The sequence below is a fragment of the Lepus europaeus genome, chromosome 1, assembly GCF_033115175.1.
Source record: "Lepus europaeus isolate LE1 chromosome 1, mLepTim1.pri, whole genome shotgun sequence".
NCBI lineage: Eukaryota > Metazoa > Chordata > Mammalia > Lagomorpha > Leporidae > Lepus > Lepus europaeus.
The window spans coordinates 81,717,584-81,731,238 of NC_084827.1; the positions used below are offsets into that span (position 1 = coordinate 81,717,584).

A 13,655-nucleotide genomic window follows, 5' to 3' on the forward strand; every position below is an offset into this window, starting at 1 on the left:
AATATCATATGCTTTCCCTGATCTGATGCTAGAATATCTGTAATGTAATGTATCCAAGTGAAATTGTCATTTGGAGAATGGATGATTGTTTATAGCCCCTATCTCTTCCACTGAAGAACAATCTTTTTGTTGTTGTTTTCTTTCTCTTCATATTATTTGCTGAATTCCTCTGCTTAGAGTAGGGCTAACTATAAGATCACTAAGTAAACTGATAATAGATCATCATAAAAATTAAGAATGGGAATACAAGATGGGGGGCAGGGTTAGAATGTGGATGGGAGGGAGGGAAAGCCCCACTTTGTTCCTAAATCTTTATATATGAAATATATGAAACTTGTATAACTTAAATAATAAAAAATAGAAATACCACAAAACCTCCTAGGGTATCTCTGAAGTCAGACATGGCCTTTTTACTTCATCAAATTAAAGTCAGCTTGAGTTTCACACACACATACACACACACACACTAAGCAAAAAATGGTGTATACTTATCTTGGAGTATTATTCAGCCACATAAAGAAATGAAATTCAAATACATGCTATACCATGAGTGTACTTTGAAAAAATTGATCAGTGGGAAAGAAAGCTATACACAAAGAAAAAAATATTTCAGGATTCCACTTACTGAAATATGTAGAATTAGCAAATTAACAGATATAGATAGATTTGAGGCTACCAGAGGCTGGGGAAAGAGAGAATGGGAAATTACTGCTTAAACAAATTTCTGTTTGAAGTGGTGAAGGTTGCAAAAAAAACTGAAAAGGTAATTTAGTGCCACTAAATAGTACATCAAAACTCATTTAAAACCACAAATGTTAGATAGATAGAGAGATAGAGAGATAGAGAGATGGAGAGATAGAGAGATAGAGGAATTCTTAGTTGGGTGGGTCAGGTAGTGGGAGCAGAAGTGGAGGCAAAGAAAAAGTAAACCCTTTACCTTTACTCCATGCAACTCAGTATAAAACATTCTTTTAAAACTTTCTTGAGATTCTCTGCTTTTTCCCAGGTATATTTTTGTTCTGTAGACCTGTACTATCTTGTGTATCTATTTTAAATTTTAAATCAGTATTTGTTTACTTAGGGTTTTCTTCCCTAAGCTATGGCTTCTACAGGGTTATGTAGTCATACCTCAGGCACAGAAGATAAATAAGTTAATGATATCTTATAATAGGGGCATTTTCACCTCTGAATTATTCTAGTCTGGGGAAACAGAGGAGCAAAGAGTATTATAGTGTACATTTTCATAGAGACACATGCAACCGATTAATAAATCTCAAATATATATTAATTTCATGGTCAGTACAGCAAGAATGACTTTCACACACACACACACGCCAAAATGGCATGTGCCAGAAATACACAAATTGGCAACAATTTATCAACAGGTATGGTAACCTAGAGAATAAAGAAACAAAAAATATATTTCTAAAGTAGTTTGTTGAACTGATTTAGAAAGGCAGAGCAGAATTTGAATAAGCAAAGAGGATTGTGAAGAATATTGAATGTTTAAAAGAATAAAATGGACAGTGACAAGCATAAGATAACAATAACAATTTGACCTAAAAATCCTATTTTGCATAAGGATAAACATGATTAGATGCCAGATTTTATTAGTTATTGTGTAAATACACATTGATATAAGACCACAGTTTTTACATATTAGATTTTCATGAGCTACTCAAATAGACAAGATCATTATTAGAAAAAGTGAAAGGGAAAAAGCCTCTTCATAAACAGTACATGTAAATGTTATTTGATCTGGTCTTTTTATAGAGAAATATGATCATCTATAAGAAATAAACATTACTTTATTATCATTCATCTTGTAAACTCTATGCCAAAAGAGAAATACATACTTAATCTGTGAATAAACATATTCATATATTTTTGACATTATATAGAATTATGAGATCCTATAGACAATTAAAATGATCAGAAAAGTTAGTTTGCCCTTGATATAGAATTAGGCACAGGCTTCCAAAGAAATAAGATGGAGTCTATGCATCCAAATGAAAACTTTGCAATGTATTTCTTAAGTGAAAAGAAAGCACTTAGGTGAATAATGCATTTAATACCATTGCACTTTTATAATTAAAGTAATATACACATACATCCTGAAAATATGGAGACACGACATCTGTCAATTTGGCGTCAGCTAACTATTAATGTCTACAATAATGAGAAATGAATTCACCTGAAGAACTTATAATCAATGCACACATTATTTTCCCATTTTTAAAGCAAAGAAATAAAAGATTGACTCATTATATGAAATTTAAAAGTGTAGACTATTTGGAAATCACATACAAGTAGATGGTATATATGGAATAAGAAGATGATCTTTGTAAAATACAAAAAAAATGAAGTTTCTCTGAATTATATGGGTAATTCACACTGAAGGCTAAGAACGAGTAAGAATGTCCTAGTAAACATTAAAAAATATTAGATTACTTCTATAATAACATTTTCTCATCATACTACTACAATTAATTGTGTGTATGTATACATACACACAGAAAATAATTTGACTTTTATTGAGAAATACAACTAACTGAATATTATTAGCCAGATAATCTTAAAGATTCAATTTCATTCATTGGAAGAAAATCAATTAAATAGCTTATATTGAAAAATTATCTTCCATGAATTTTAATGCACTTATTTTTAGAAACATTATGAAGAAAATTAAAATTTCTATGATTATAAGTTAACATCACAATACGCATGCTGTATATGCTAGCAGTTGGCAGATACTTTGACATCTGGATTGGGGGTGTCTGAAGACATATTCACATGCACTGCTGAGTATAAATGCTAGGAAAATGTAGTTGCTACATGCATTGACCACATTTCTGTTGTAATGCAAGTGATACTCATTTCCACCAAACTACTTAAAATAAAATTGTACTTACTTTCAACAATTATTCGTCTGTCTTCCCAGTTATCTTTAATAAGCTGTATATTTCCAAAGTGGGCATCGCTGTAAAAGATTCGGTTGGTGCCTTTTCTTCTTTGCTTATAGTCAAAAGCCAAAGCTATGACATTCTTGAAATAATGTGGATTCTCATATGGTCTTATTGGAGAATTTAAATTTGTTTCATCAGAAAGATGTATACTTTTTAATATTGTTCTCCCTGAATATAGCAAATAGCCTTCATGCCTGAGGCAAGTAACTCCATCCTCCGCCAAATATCCATGGGCACAAGCGCAAGTTCTTCGAGAATGTCCTCGATAAAGGCAGAGTTGCTTGCAGCCACCATTGTCCTTGGCACAAACATTAGTTCCTGAGGAAAAGATACACATACACAGACAAACACACACACACACAGGTTTATGCTTTTCTTTTTTTTTAAAAAAAATAGGCTTTACTTTATAGACATATAAAAAATAAATTGCTGAATATTCTAATTTTTATTCTTAATTTAGTGACTCATCAATAAATAAAAAGCACTATCAAGTATTGATTTTTTTTTAAAATCACAGTGGTTTAAAATCTTAAATTTCTTACTTGAAAATTCATTTTCTTCTGCTTTCCTCACTATTCAAATAAAAGCATTAAAATTTTCCCTTAGTGAGTCAATTAAACATATAAATACTTTGTAACTTGATACAGATATTACAATAGGTTTTATATATTTCAATTTTTGGCACAAGTACCTGAATCACTCAAAATAGGAAATGATTTCAAAAACAAGAGGAAAAAAAAAAAACACACACACAAAAAAACAAGGACTGCTTTAAACATTGTGTTTCTGAGGTATTTAATTTACAAAGAAATTTGTGGCCCAATGTGCATAGCCTCTAAACCAATTGGGGATAAAATTTTAGTACAAGTTTGAATGAAGATATAATATGTTTTTAAGAATTTTTCATCCAGGACTGGCAATGTGGCACAGTAGGTTAAGCAGCTGCTTGTGACAACAGCCATCCAATATCAGAGCACTGATAGGAGTTCCAGTACTGTGCTTCCAGCCCAGCTCCTGCTAATGCAGCTGGGAGTAAGAAGATGATGTCCCAAGTAAGACCCCTCCAACCCTGTGGGAGATCAGGATGAGGTGTTTAGTTCCTGGTATAAGCTTGGCTAAGATCTGGCTGTTGCATCCTTTTGGGGACCACTAGATCAAATATCTTTTTCTCTGTCTCTCCTTTTTCTATCAATCTGCTTTCAAATAAATTAAAAATAAGTCTTTTTTGGGAGAGGATTCCTTTTTTTTAAGATGACTTTTTTTTATTTTGTTTAATGAATACAACTTCATGTATTTAATATACACAGATTTGGGAACATGATGCTTCTTTCTCTCCTACCTCCCTCTTACCCATACTTCTACCATTTTTCCTCCTCCCTCTTCCTTTCCCATTCTTAGTTTTTACAGAGATCAATTTTCAGTTAATTTTTATATACATAAAATAACCCTACACTAGGTAGAGGGTTCATTAATTAGTATAAAGGAAAAAAAAAAGAATTTCCTATGGGTTAAGTTCTGTTTGGATCTATTATTGTCTCTGAAAGATTTATGTCTTCCTATAATGAATTACAATTTCTTTCACTGATTGTAAATCATATCAGCTTCGTAATACATGTATTAAGGAAATTACGACTTCAGAAGTATCTCAGGGCCGGCGCCGCGGCTCGCTAGGCTAACCCTCCGCCTTGCGGCGCCGGCACACCGGGTTCTAGTTCCAGTCGGGGCACCGATCCTGCCCGGTTGCCCCTCTTCCAGGCCAGCTCTCTGCTGTGGCCAGGGAGTGCAGTGGAGGATGGCCCAGGTACTTGGGCCCTGCACCCCATGGGAGACCAGGAGAAGCACCTGGCTCCTGCCATCGGATCAGCGCGGTGCACCAGCCGCAGCGCGCCTACCGCGGCGGCCATTGGAGGGTGAACCAACGGCAAAAGGAAGACCTTTCTCTCTGTCTCTCTCTCACTGTCCACTCTGCCTGTCAAAAAAAAAAAAAAAAAGAAGTATCTCATACTAAAAGCATCATCTTTTAGAGTCTGAACTAATTGGTATTTTAACAGGTAAACCAACATAACAATTTCAGCTGCTTTTTATTTTTTCAGATTATTTTTTATTTTATTTTTATTTTTTTAAATTTTTTGACAGGCAGAGTGGATAGTGAGAGAGAGAGAGACAGAGAGAAAGGTCTTCCTTTTTGCCGTTGGTTCACCCTCCAATGGCTGCTGCGGACGGCACATCTCGCTGATCCGAAGCCAGGAGCCAAGTGCTTCTCCTGGTCTCCCATGCGGGTGCTGGGCCCAAGGACTTGGACCATCCTCCACTGCCTTCCCGGGCCATAGCAGAGAGCTGGCCTGGAAGAGGGGCCACCGGGATAGAATCCGGCGCCCCAACCAGGACTAGAACCCAGTGTGCTGGCGCCACAAGGCGGAGGATTAGCCTGTTAAGCCACGGCACTGGCCTATTTTTTCAGATGTTAATCATGTCTTTTTGTCAAATAGTATGTTTATTGTGTTTTTCTGTATTACTTAGTCCAAGCCTATATAAAAGACATGGAAATACGTAAAATGCCCTTGTTCCATGTGCTATCATGTACAAGTATGATCTATCATAAATTATTTTTTAATCTGCTTATTTATTTATTTATTTGAAAGGCAAAGCAATACTTGCTAGGATGAGAGAGAGAGAGAGAGAAAGAGAGATCCTTCTGTTAGTTTACTCCACAAATTCCTACAATAGCCAGGTCTGGACCAGGCCAAAGCCAGGAGCCTGGACCTCAAATCAGGTCTCCCACATGGGTTGCAGGGGCCCAAGTACTTGGGCCATCTTCTGCTGCTTTCCCAGGTTCATTAGTAGGGAGCTGGATAAGAAAATGAGCTGCTGGGACTCAAACTGGTGATAAGATGTGGAATGTTGGCATCTCAAACAGAGTCTTAACCTACTGTGCCATAATGTTGGCCCATATGCATTCATTTTAATGGATATTATATTTATATGACATTTATAGGAAATTAGAAGGTTAACATATAAAGTTTTCTGCACCAAACTAAATGTATCATTTAATTCCATTTTCAGAAAATTTTAAATTACCCTTATATGAGATTTTATGCATTACTTAGGTTTGACAAATGTTTAAAAATAAAAGAAGGAGAGGAAAATAAGATAAAACCAACATCCCTTGGTCTCTGTAGATGATTAGTTCCAGGATCCTCATTAGATACCAAAATACCCAGTTGCTTCTCTCTCTTATATAAATGATATAATTGAGGTATTTGCTCAATATAAAGCTATATCTTCCCCTATACTTTCTACCATCTCCAGGTTGCTTATAATATTTAATAAAATGTAAATGCTATGTTCACTCATTATTAAAATAATTTGAAATATGGCAAGGAAAAAAGGCTGTCCAAGTTCAGTACAATTTTTTGAACAGTTTGGATACAAAGTTTACTGAATGTGTGGAACATATAGGTGCAAACAACTGCTTATTATAAATTCCTTTAAGAATGCTGACCTTTCTCTCTTACTCGATTAAAGACTTTCACCTCCTTCAGGTTGACTCCAAGCCCAGTCCTCATGGTTACCATTTCTGTGGCGTCATTCTTGTGGCCCCTTCTGACAGACCCATTAGCATGTGCTCTGCCAAGAAGTTGAACATACATGATCAGCAGTCTTCAACAACTTAAAAACAAACCGTCATTTAAGTTAAAGATACTGAGTAACCCAAAGGAAGGGAAAGAAAGCCATTATAGTCTGTGATATTGAAATACTTTGAGTCTGGAATAGCAAGAGTACTGCCTCTTCTGTGGAAATTGCATAGCTTTGTGAGATCCTTTCTTTGACCTCGCTAAGGAATGACTAAATCTACAAGGGTAAAGCGACTGGTACGGAGAGGACAGTCTGATACTCAAATATTTATGAAAAAATAAATTACCTGTCAGACCAGTAGATGTAAGCCCCAAAGACTGCCACTGAAAACATATCCACATTGCTCCCTGACAGCACCATCTCACGATTCCCTCCAGTCTCAAGGTCAATTCTTTCTATCTTGTCTGTGCGAGCATCACACCAGTACAATTTGTTTTCCTAAAGATCGATTGAAAAGTAATATTACAACCTGGTTTTGATTGCTTTATTAGGAAATAAGGGAACACTAAAAGTAGACTAATGCAAGTTGGCAGTTAATTCATTTTGAAAACTTAAAAGAAATCCAACAGACCTCATAGTCAATGGAGATGCCATTTGGCCATGCTATCCCCATGCTTACAAGGACAACCTTCTCTGAGCCATCTAAGCGAGCCTTTCCAATGCAGGGCATCTGTCCCCATTCAGTCCAGAACAAGAAGCTGAAATTAAATTGTTGGTTTATAGTAATATGCAGATAAACACAAAAAGTATTAACAGCAATAACACTGACACTAACAGAACATTAGTACACACCAGGAATTAATTTATAAATGTATTTATTTTTGCATTCAAATATCTTCATTGTGAAAAATGCTTAGCCAGCAATTGAAATCATGAGAATGGATTCAAACCCTACCAAAATACCTTATGTACATTCTATTCCCTGATGAAAGGCTCCTCTCCAACCTTTTTGCATACTGTGCTCCTATTTGGCATATCTCCCACATTTCCTACAAGAAGCATTCTGTGTCCTCCCAGGTGATTGCACCATATACTAAGTTTCTTTACATGGACTAGAGTGAAAATTTATACTGATATTTCTTTATATTGTTATATATTATTAATATTTTTGCCCATGGTAGAATGTAAATTCAGTTAGAACTAGACTCTTTTCTCATTTTATTCACTATTACAGCTACAAGAATAGATAATTAGAAAATTTCAAAAATTAAAATGGTAGAAAAACATTGATCTATGAATGTACATATGAATGCATTACAATTTTCAATTCTCTTACTGTGGTTGCTGAACGTTAATTGTTATAAATTATATAAATTATGTGAAGCCATCTTAAAACATGTTTCATACAAAAGCAGATATTTTTATTTTTGTAATCTCATAAAGCAAAGTGCAATGTAGGAGAAAATAAAATATAAAAAGAAAATATGGGTTATGCCAAAATAAATCAAGTCAAAAAATAAAAAGTAAAATACATGGAATATACAGTTTAAGTATTAATTCACTCATTTATCCAATAATTGTGACATTTATATGTTAAGTAGAAATCCATGCTATTAAATATTATTCATTCTTTAATTTGAAGTGATATCCATGGAAGTTTTTATATAAATATCAGTAGTACTAATGACTAGAGATTAGAAAAATATATTAAACATATTCATTTGTTTAAGCTAAAATGGCTGTGCACTTCTGTGTGCCTTTGAATACATATGTATGAGTGACTAGTCACACAAGAGACAGTGAAACTGCACAGATAGAAACTGAAGACCTGGGCACTCCCTTGACTTGTATCCTCTGGTCTGCTTTAACACAAACCAGGAGGAAAAGAAAGCTCGGCATCAGAAGCAATGGGTGGCAGGCCTATTAATGGCTGATCTGTACAATGATCTGCCCTCAAGGAGACCCAACAGGCCAGTCCACTGCAGTGGCTTTCAATGTGGTAAGCCTGGGCTTCAGCAGAAGTCAGCTTGTGAAGAGCCCTGGCAGCTCTGCCAAGAGTTGGATCACTGGAAATGGACCTGCCCTGGAGTCGAAGGATGCCCAGGTCAGAGCCACAGATCTTAGTGGCTCCAAGCTGAAAAGCCCTTCACTCAGCCCAACTTCCAAAGTGACCACTGCAGCTGAGGGGATGGTCAAGTAGGGTCAGCAACATTGCAGGCAGAACTGTAAATTTCTTGTTAGAGATGCCCCCTGCCTTTACCTGGCCAGCTCTCCTCCCAGGCCAGCCAAGTAATGAAAGTCAACAGAGTGCCTTCCCCTAGGAGGTTCACACCTCCCTTAGGATATACCCCATGTGAAGAGATAGATAGGTCTGGGCCTCTGAATTTACAAGGCCTGAAGCCCACCAGATTATTATCAAGCCCCTTCTATCAGGTTCTATTTGCCTCTCAATCAGAAAACTTCATTGTAGCTTAGACAGCACCTTTCTTAGCTCCTCTAATAATGACTCTGTCCTTTGTTCTAGGCCCTGTCTAGTGCACTTGGGCCTCATTCCTTTGTAATCATAACCTCTACTCTACCACCAATGGCTCTACTCCCAACATGTGTGTACTGATGGTCCTCTTCCCCACTTAATGCTGTATAATTGTTCAAACCTGGTAAATGCCACTCTTAGGATCATTGGTTACTATCCTCACTCTGTCTTTTATGACCTTGTCTAAATATGATCAGAGTCGGTGAACTTGGAAGGCTTCCATAGCCTTGGCAACTCATGACGACAGCCTAGGATGGTTACTGGCACCATAAACTAGAGTGTCAATTTGTTGGGTCAATCACAGGAGCCACTGTGCACTTGCTCCTCATGTGGGATCTCTGTCCTTAATGTGCTGTCCATTTTGATTTAATGCTATAACTAGTACTCAAACAGTATGTTTCACTTTGTGTTTCTATGTGGGTGCAAACTGTTGAAATCTTTATACTAAATTGATCTTCTGTATATAAAGAGAATTGAAAATGAATCTTGATGCAAATGGAAGGGGAGAGGGAGCGGGAGAGGGGAGGGTTGCGGGTGGGAGGGAAGTTATGGGGGGGGGGGGAAGCCATTGTAATCCATAAGCTGTACACTGGAAATTTATATTCATTAAATAAAAGTTAAAAAAAAAAAAAAGAAACTGAAGACCTGCAGTCATATCTTGTATATATATTCAAGAGAGTCATTATTGTGCTATTAGAAAAGATATATAAGCTATATAGAAATGAATTCTCTTGATGCATATTGTTTTAATAGTTGATATTTTTTCCAAAAAATGCTTTATAAAATTAATTGTATAACCAGACAGAAAAGAGGCAAGGCCAGAATTTCTATTTTATTAGCCCTGAAGATAATTTCATTCATATTGATAATCTCTGTAAATTAGAGAAAACATAGAAACAAGAAATGCAGCTAATATTTTATTAGTAAGATCATATTATAGAAAGCACAAAAGTCTATAATTATATCAATGTCAATATTTCTAAGATCTACAGAGAATCATTTAGGATTAAAATATTGTTTTAAATAACTAATAGATAAGATTTATGACTACATTTAAACATTTTAAGGACAAACTATGTTTAACTGTCAGGGAATGTTTCACAGTGAAGAAAGCACTTTGGAAACTAGAAAGCACATGTGCTTACTTACTCAATCTCATTCTTATCATGTACTTTTGACATGCTAAAAGGTTCAAATATGGAAGGAAATGTGCACAAACTTTTGCTTAAGAGTAACTTGCTTTCAAATGTTCTAAATAAGTAACAAAAATATTATTTTGAGTAATATAGAAAAGCCATTTAACATATTTAGCCCTGATTCTCATAGCTTTCAAATTAAGACTTCATAATCGCATGGTCAATAAAGGGACAAGCCAAGAACCACACACAGGCTTCACTAAGCCAGGTCAGCACCGCTTCCTCTAAAGCGCGCTGACTTACCAAATAGAAAGAAAACACAGCAACAGGTTGTTATGTGAAATGTATTTGTTCCTCAGCTATAAGAAAGGCAAAAAGAAATTTCTGTACTTACATACACAAAAGAAAACAGGAAAAAGATCTTATTACTGAGAAACACATCTCTCGTGTTCTAGATAGTCCTACCTTAGTCATTTTAAATTTGTAATACTTTCATGAAAGGAGGCTTCCATCAGTAGACATGTCAACACAATTATGCTTAAAAGTTATTCTACATATTTTTATTTCCATGATTAATCTTTATTTACTTAAAATACAAAGGGGGAGAGAGATTTTCTATCTGCAGGTTCACTGTTCAAGTGATCACTACAGAGAAGTTCTATCCATGCTGGAACCAATTGCACAGGACTGAGTGTAGGTCTCCCATAAGTGTGGCAGGAACCCAAGTGCATGAGTTTTTACTTGCTGCCTCACAGGGTACACAGTAGCAAGAAACTGGAAGCAAACAGGAGGTATGTCTTGAAACCTAGCATTGTGATGTTTTTGGTTTTGTTTTTATTGTTTAAGATTACTTTTGCTATCTGGGGTCTCTTGTGTTTCCATATGAATTTTTAAAAAGTATTTATTGACTTATTTTGAAAATCAGAGTTACAAAGAGAGAGGGAGAGGGATGGAGGAAGAGAGAGAGACAGAGAGACAGAGACCTCTTCCATATGCTGGTCACTCCTCAGATGCCCATGATAGTCAGTGCTTGGTGAGGCCAAAGCCAAGAGCCAGGACCTTCATTGAGGTCTCCCATGTCCTTCATTGAGGTCTCCCATGTGGGTGATGGGCCCAAGCACCTGGGCCATCTTTCATTGCTTTTCCCAGGCCATTAGCAGGGATATGGATTGAAAGTGGAGCAGCTGGGATTTCAACCTATGCTTATATGAAATGCCAGTATTGTAGGCTGCGTATTTACCTACTACATCACAATGCCACCCACTCCGTAAGAATTTTAGGATCATTTTTTCTAGATTGGAGATGAATGTCATAGGTATTTTGATTTGGATTACACTGAGTCTGTAAATTGGCTTGGGTATTATGGATATTTTTATATTAATTTTTCCTATCCACAAACATGGAAGATTTTTCTATTTTTGTACTGTTTAGTTCTTTCTAATTTTTATTGTATATATCTTCTACATCCTTAGATAAATTTATTACAATATAAATTTATATATTGTGAATGGAATTGATATTAAAAGCTCTTTCTCAACAGGGCATTGTCTGTATATACAAAAGCTATTGATTTTTGTGTATTGATTTTATATCCCACAACTTTACCAAACTCTCTTATGACTTCCAGTAGTCTCTTAGTGGAGCTTTTTGGCTTCCTTATGTATAGGATCATGTCATGTGAAAACAGGGGTAATTTGACTTCCTCCTTTCCACTCTCTATCCCTTTAATATATTTAATATATCCATTTAATATATTTTTCTTGCTTAATGACTGGCTAAAACTTTAGGAACTATACTGAATAGTAATGGTGAGAGTAGGCATCCTTGTATGGTTATAGATCTTAGTGGAAATGTTTCCAGCTTTTCTCCATTCAGTATGATTCCAGTTGTGGTTTCATCATATAATGCCTTGATTGTGTTGAGGTATGGTCCTTCTATACCATACAGGGCTGTTAAATTCAAAACAATCTGGTACGGGTAGGAAAATAGACATGTGGACCAATGGAATAGAAAGAACCCCCAGAAATTAATTCTCTCATCTAAAACCAAATAACCTTTGACAAACAAGCTAAAATCACTCCCTGGAGTGAAAGCAGAGCATCTTAGAATTAGCACCTTGAGGGCCTTTGGGATTTATAAACCAAATGTTAGGAAAGAGCACTTTTTATGCTTGTAAAACAGCAGTGAGAAGCATCATTTAAGATAATAATTTATCTAAATATCTTTAATGAATATATTCTTAATATCTAAACATGCTTCTAAGCAATAGAAATCTTTTGTTGCCCGCTTTTGATATCCCATGGAAGTGAAGATGCAGTAATGGAATTACTATTGATTTTGTGTCTCCATTTGAGACCAAACTTTGCAGTTATGAAGTATGTATTGGATTGTATGATATGGTCAAGAAAATTGACTTTAGAGTGTCTTCTTGATAAATCTAACACTGAAAAATAGTGTCCCAAATCCAAAAATTTTCAAAATTGTCAAAAATCAAGTGTTATGCTATATAACTGAATTTTTCCAGGATAGTAAATTACAGTATTTATTAAAACTAAACTGAAAATTTTCTTACTTACATGAACTTGCCAGAATCAAAATTTAAAAATAATGTTTAACTCTTACCTCAGAATCAGCCCTTAAGGCATTCTGGTCTGTCTGAAAAACCCATTAGAGCGGGTCAGGAATGGAAAGTCAAAGCACTGTGGCCAAGTGTCCTGCATGAAGGACTTCTGTGGGTGAGACCCCAACAGAAAGAAGTGATCATCAAAGAAGGATGTACTTTCCTCTGAAGGGAGAAGAGAACTTCCACTTTGTTTATGACCTTGTCCAAATCCTGTAGGAGTTTGTGGATTCAAAAGGCTTCCATAGCCTAAGTAGATCACATCAAGAGCCTTAGGTGATCACTGACCTTGTACATAAGAGTGTTAACGTTTAATAAACAGGAGCCACTGTGCACTTACATCCCATGCAAAACCTCTCTCCTCAAAGAGTTGGATTATGAGAGTTAATAGTAAAATTTGATCACAAAGATCTACCTTGCTTTAATGTATTAAGTGGAAGACATTATCTATGTATCATAAGCTTCAGTAATGTCTAAGTGCTCACAAAAGATCCACCATTCTTGAGTTCTTCTCCAAAGTTAACTCCCTCAAAAAATATAGATAGATAAGTCAAACCTCAGAAAGGTTTACTTTTATTGAATTAAAAAAGTATTTTCTTTTTCTTATTGTAAAAACAATCCTCTTGGTGTTCTATTGCACAGTAGGGTAATAATAATTAACAATAACATACTATGCTCTTCTAAATAGCTAGAAAAAAGATGCTTGAATGTTCACACTACAAAGAAACCTTGAATATATGAAGTGATGGATGCTAATTATTCATATAAGATCATTAAAATGCATGTATGTGTCAAAATACTACACTGTACCCCATAAATATATG

The 13,655-nt window shown here is 35.6% G+C and overlaps 1 protein-coding gene across 1 annotated transcript in view; it reads right to left on the reverse strand.

Annotated features, from left to right (window-relative positions):
- Positions 1-13,655, reverse strand: part of LRP1B (LDL receptor related protein 1B) — a 2,136,850-nt gene that overhangs the window by 525,487 nt on the left and 1,597,708 nt on the right. The window contains exons 38-41 of the mRNA XM_062186250.1: positions 7,174-7,300; positions 6,889-7,040; positions 6,469-6,593; positions 2,913-3,284 (exon numbers count right to left, since the gene is read on the reverse strand). Coding sequence (XP_062042234.1) covers positions 2,913-3,284; positions 6,469-6,593; positions 6,889-7,040; positions 7,174-7,300 — 776 coding nt within the window. The remainder of the gene's footprint in view (positions 1-2,912; positions 3,285-6,468; positions 6,594-6,888; positions 7,041-7,173; positions 7,301-13,655) is intronic.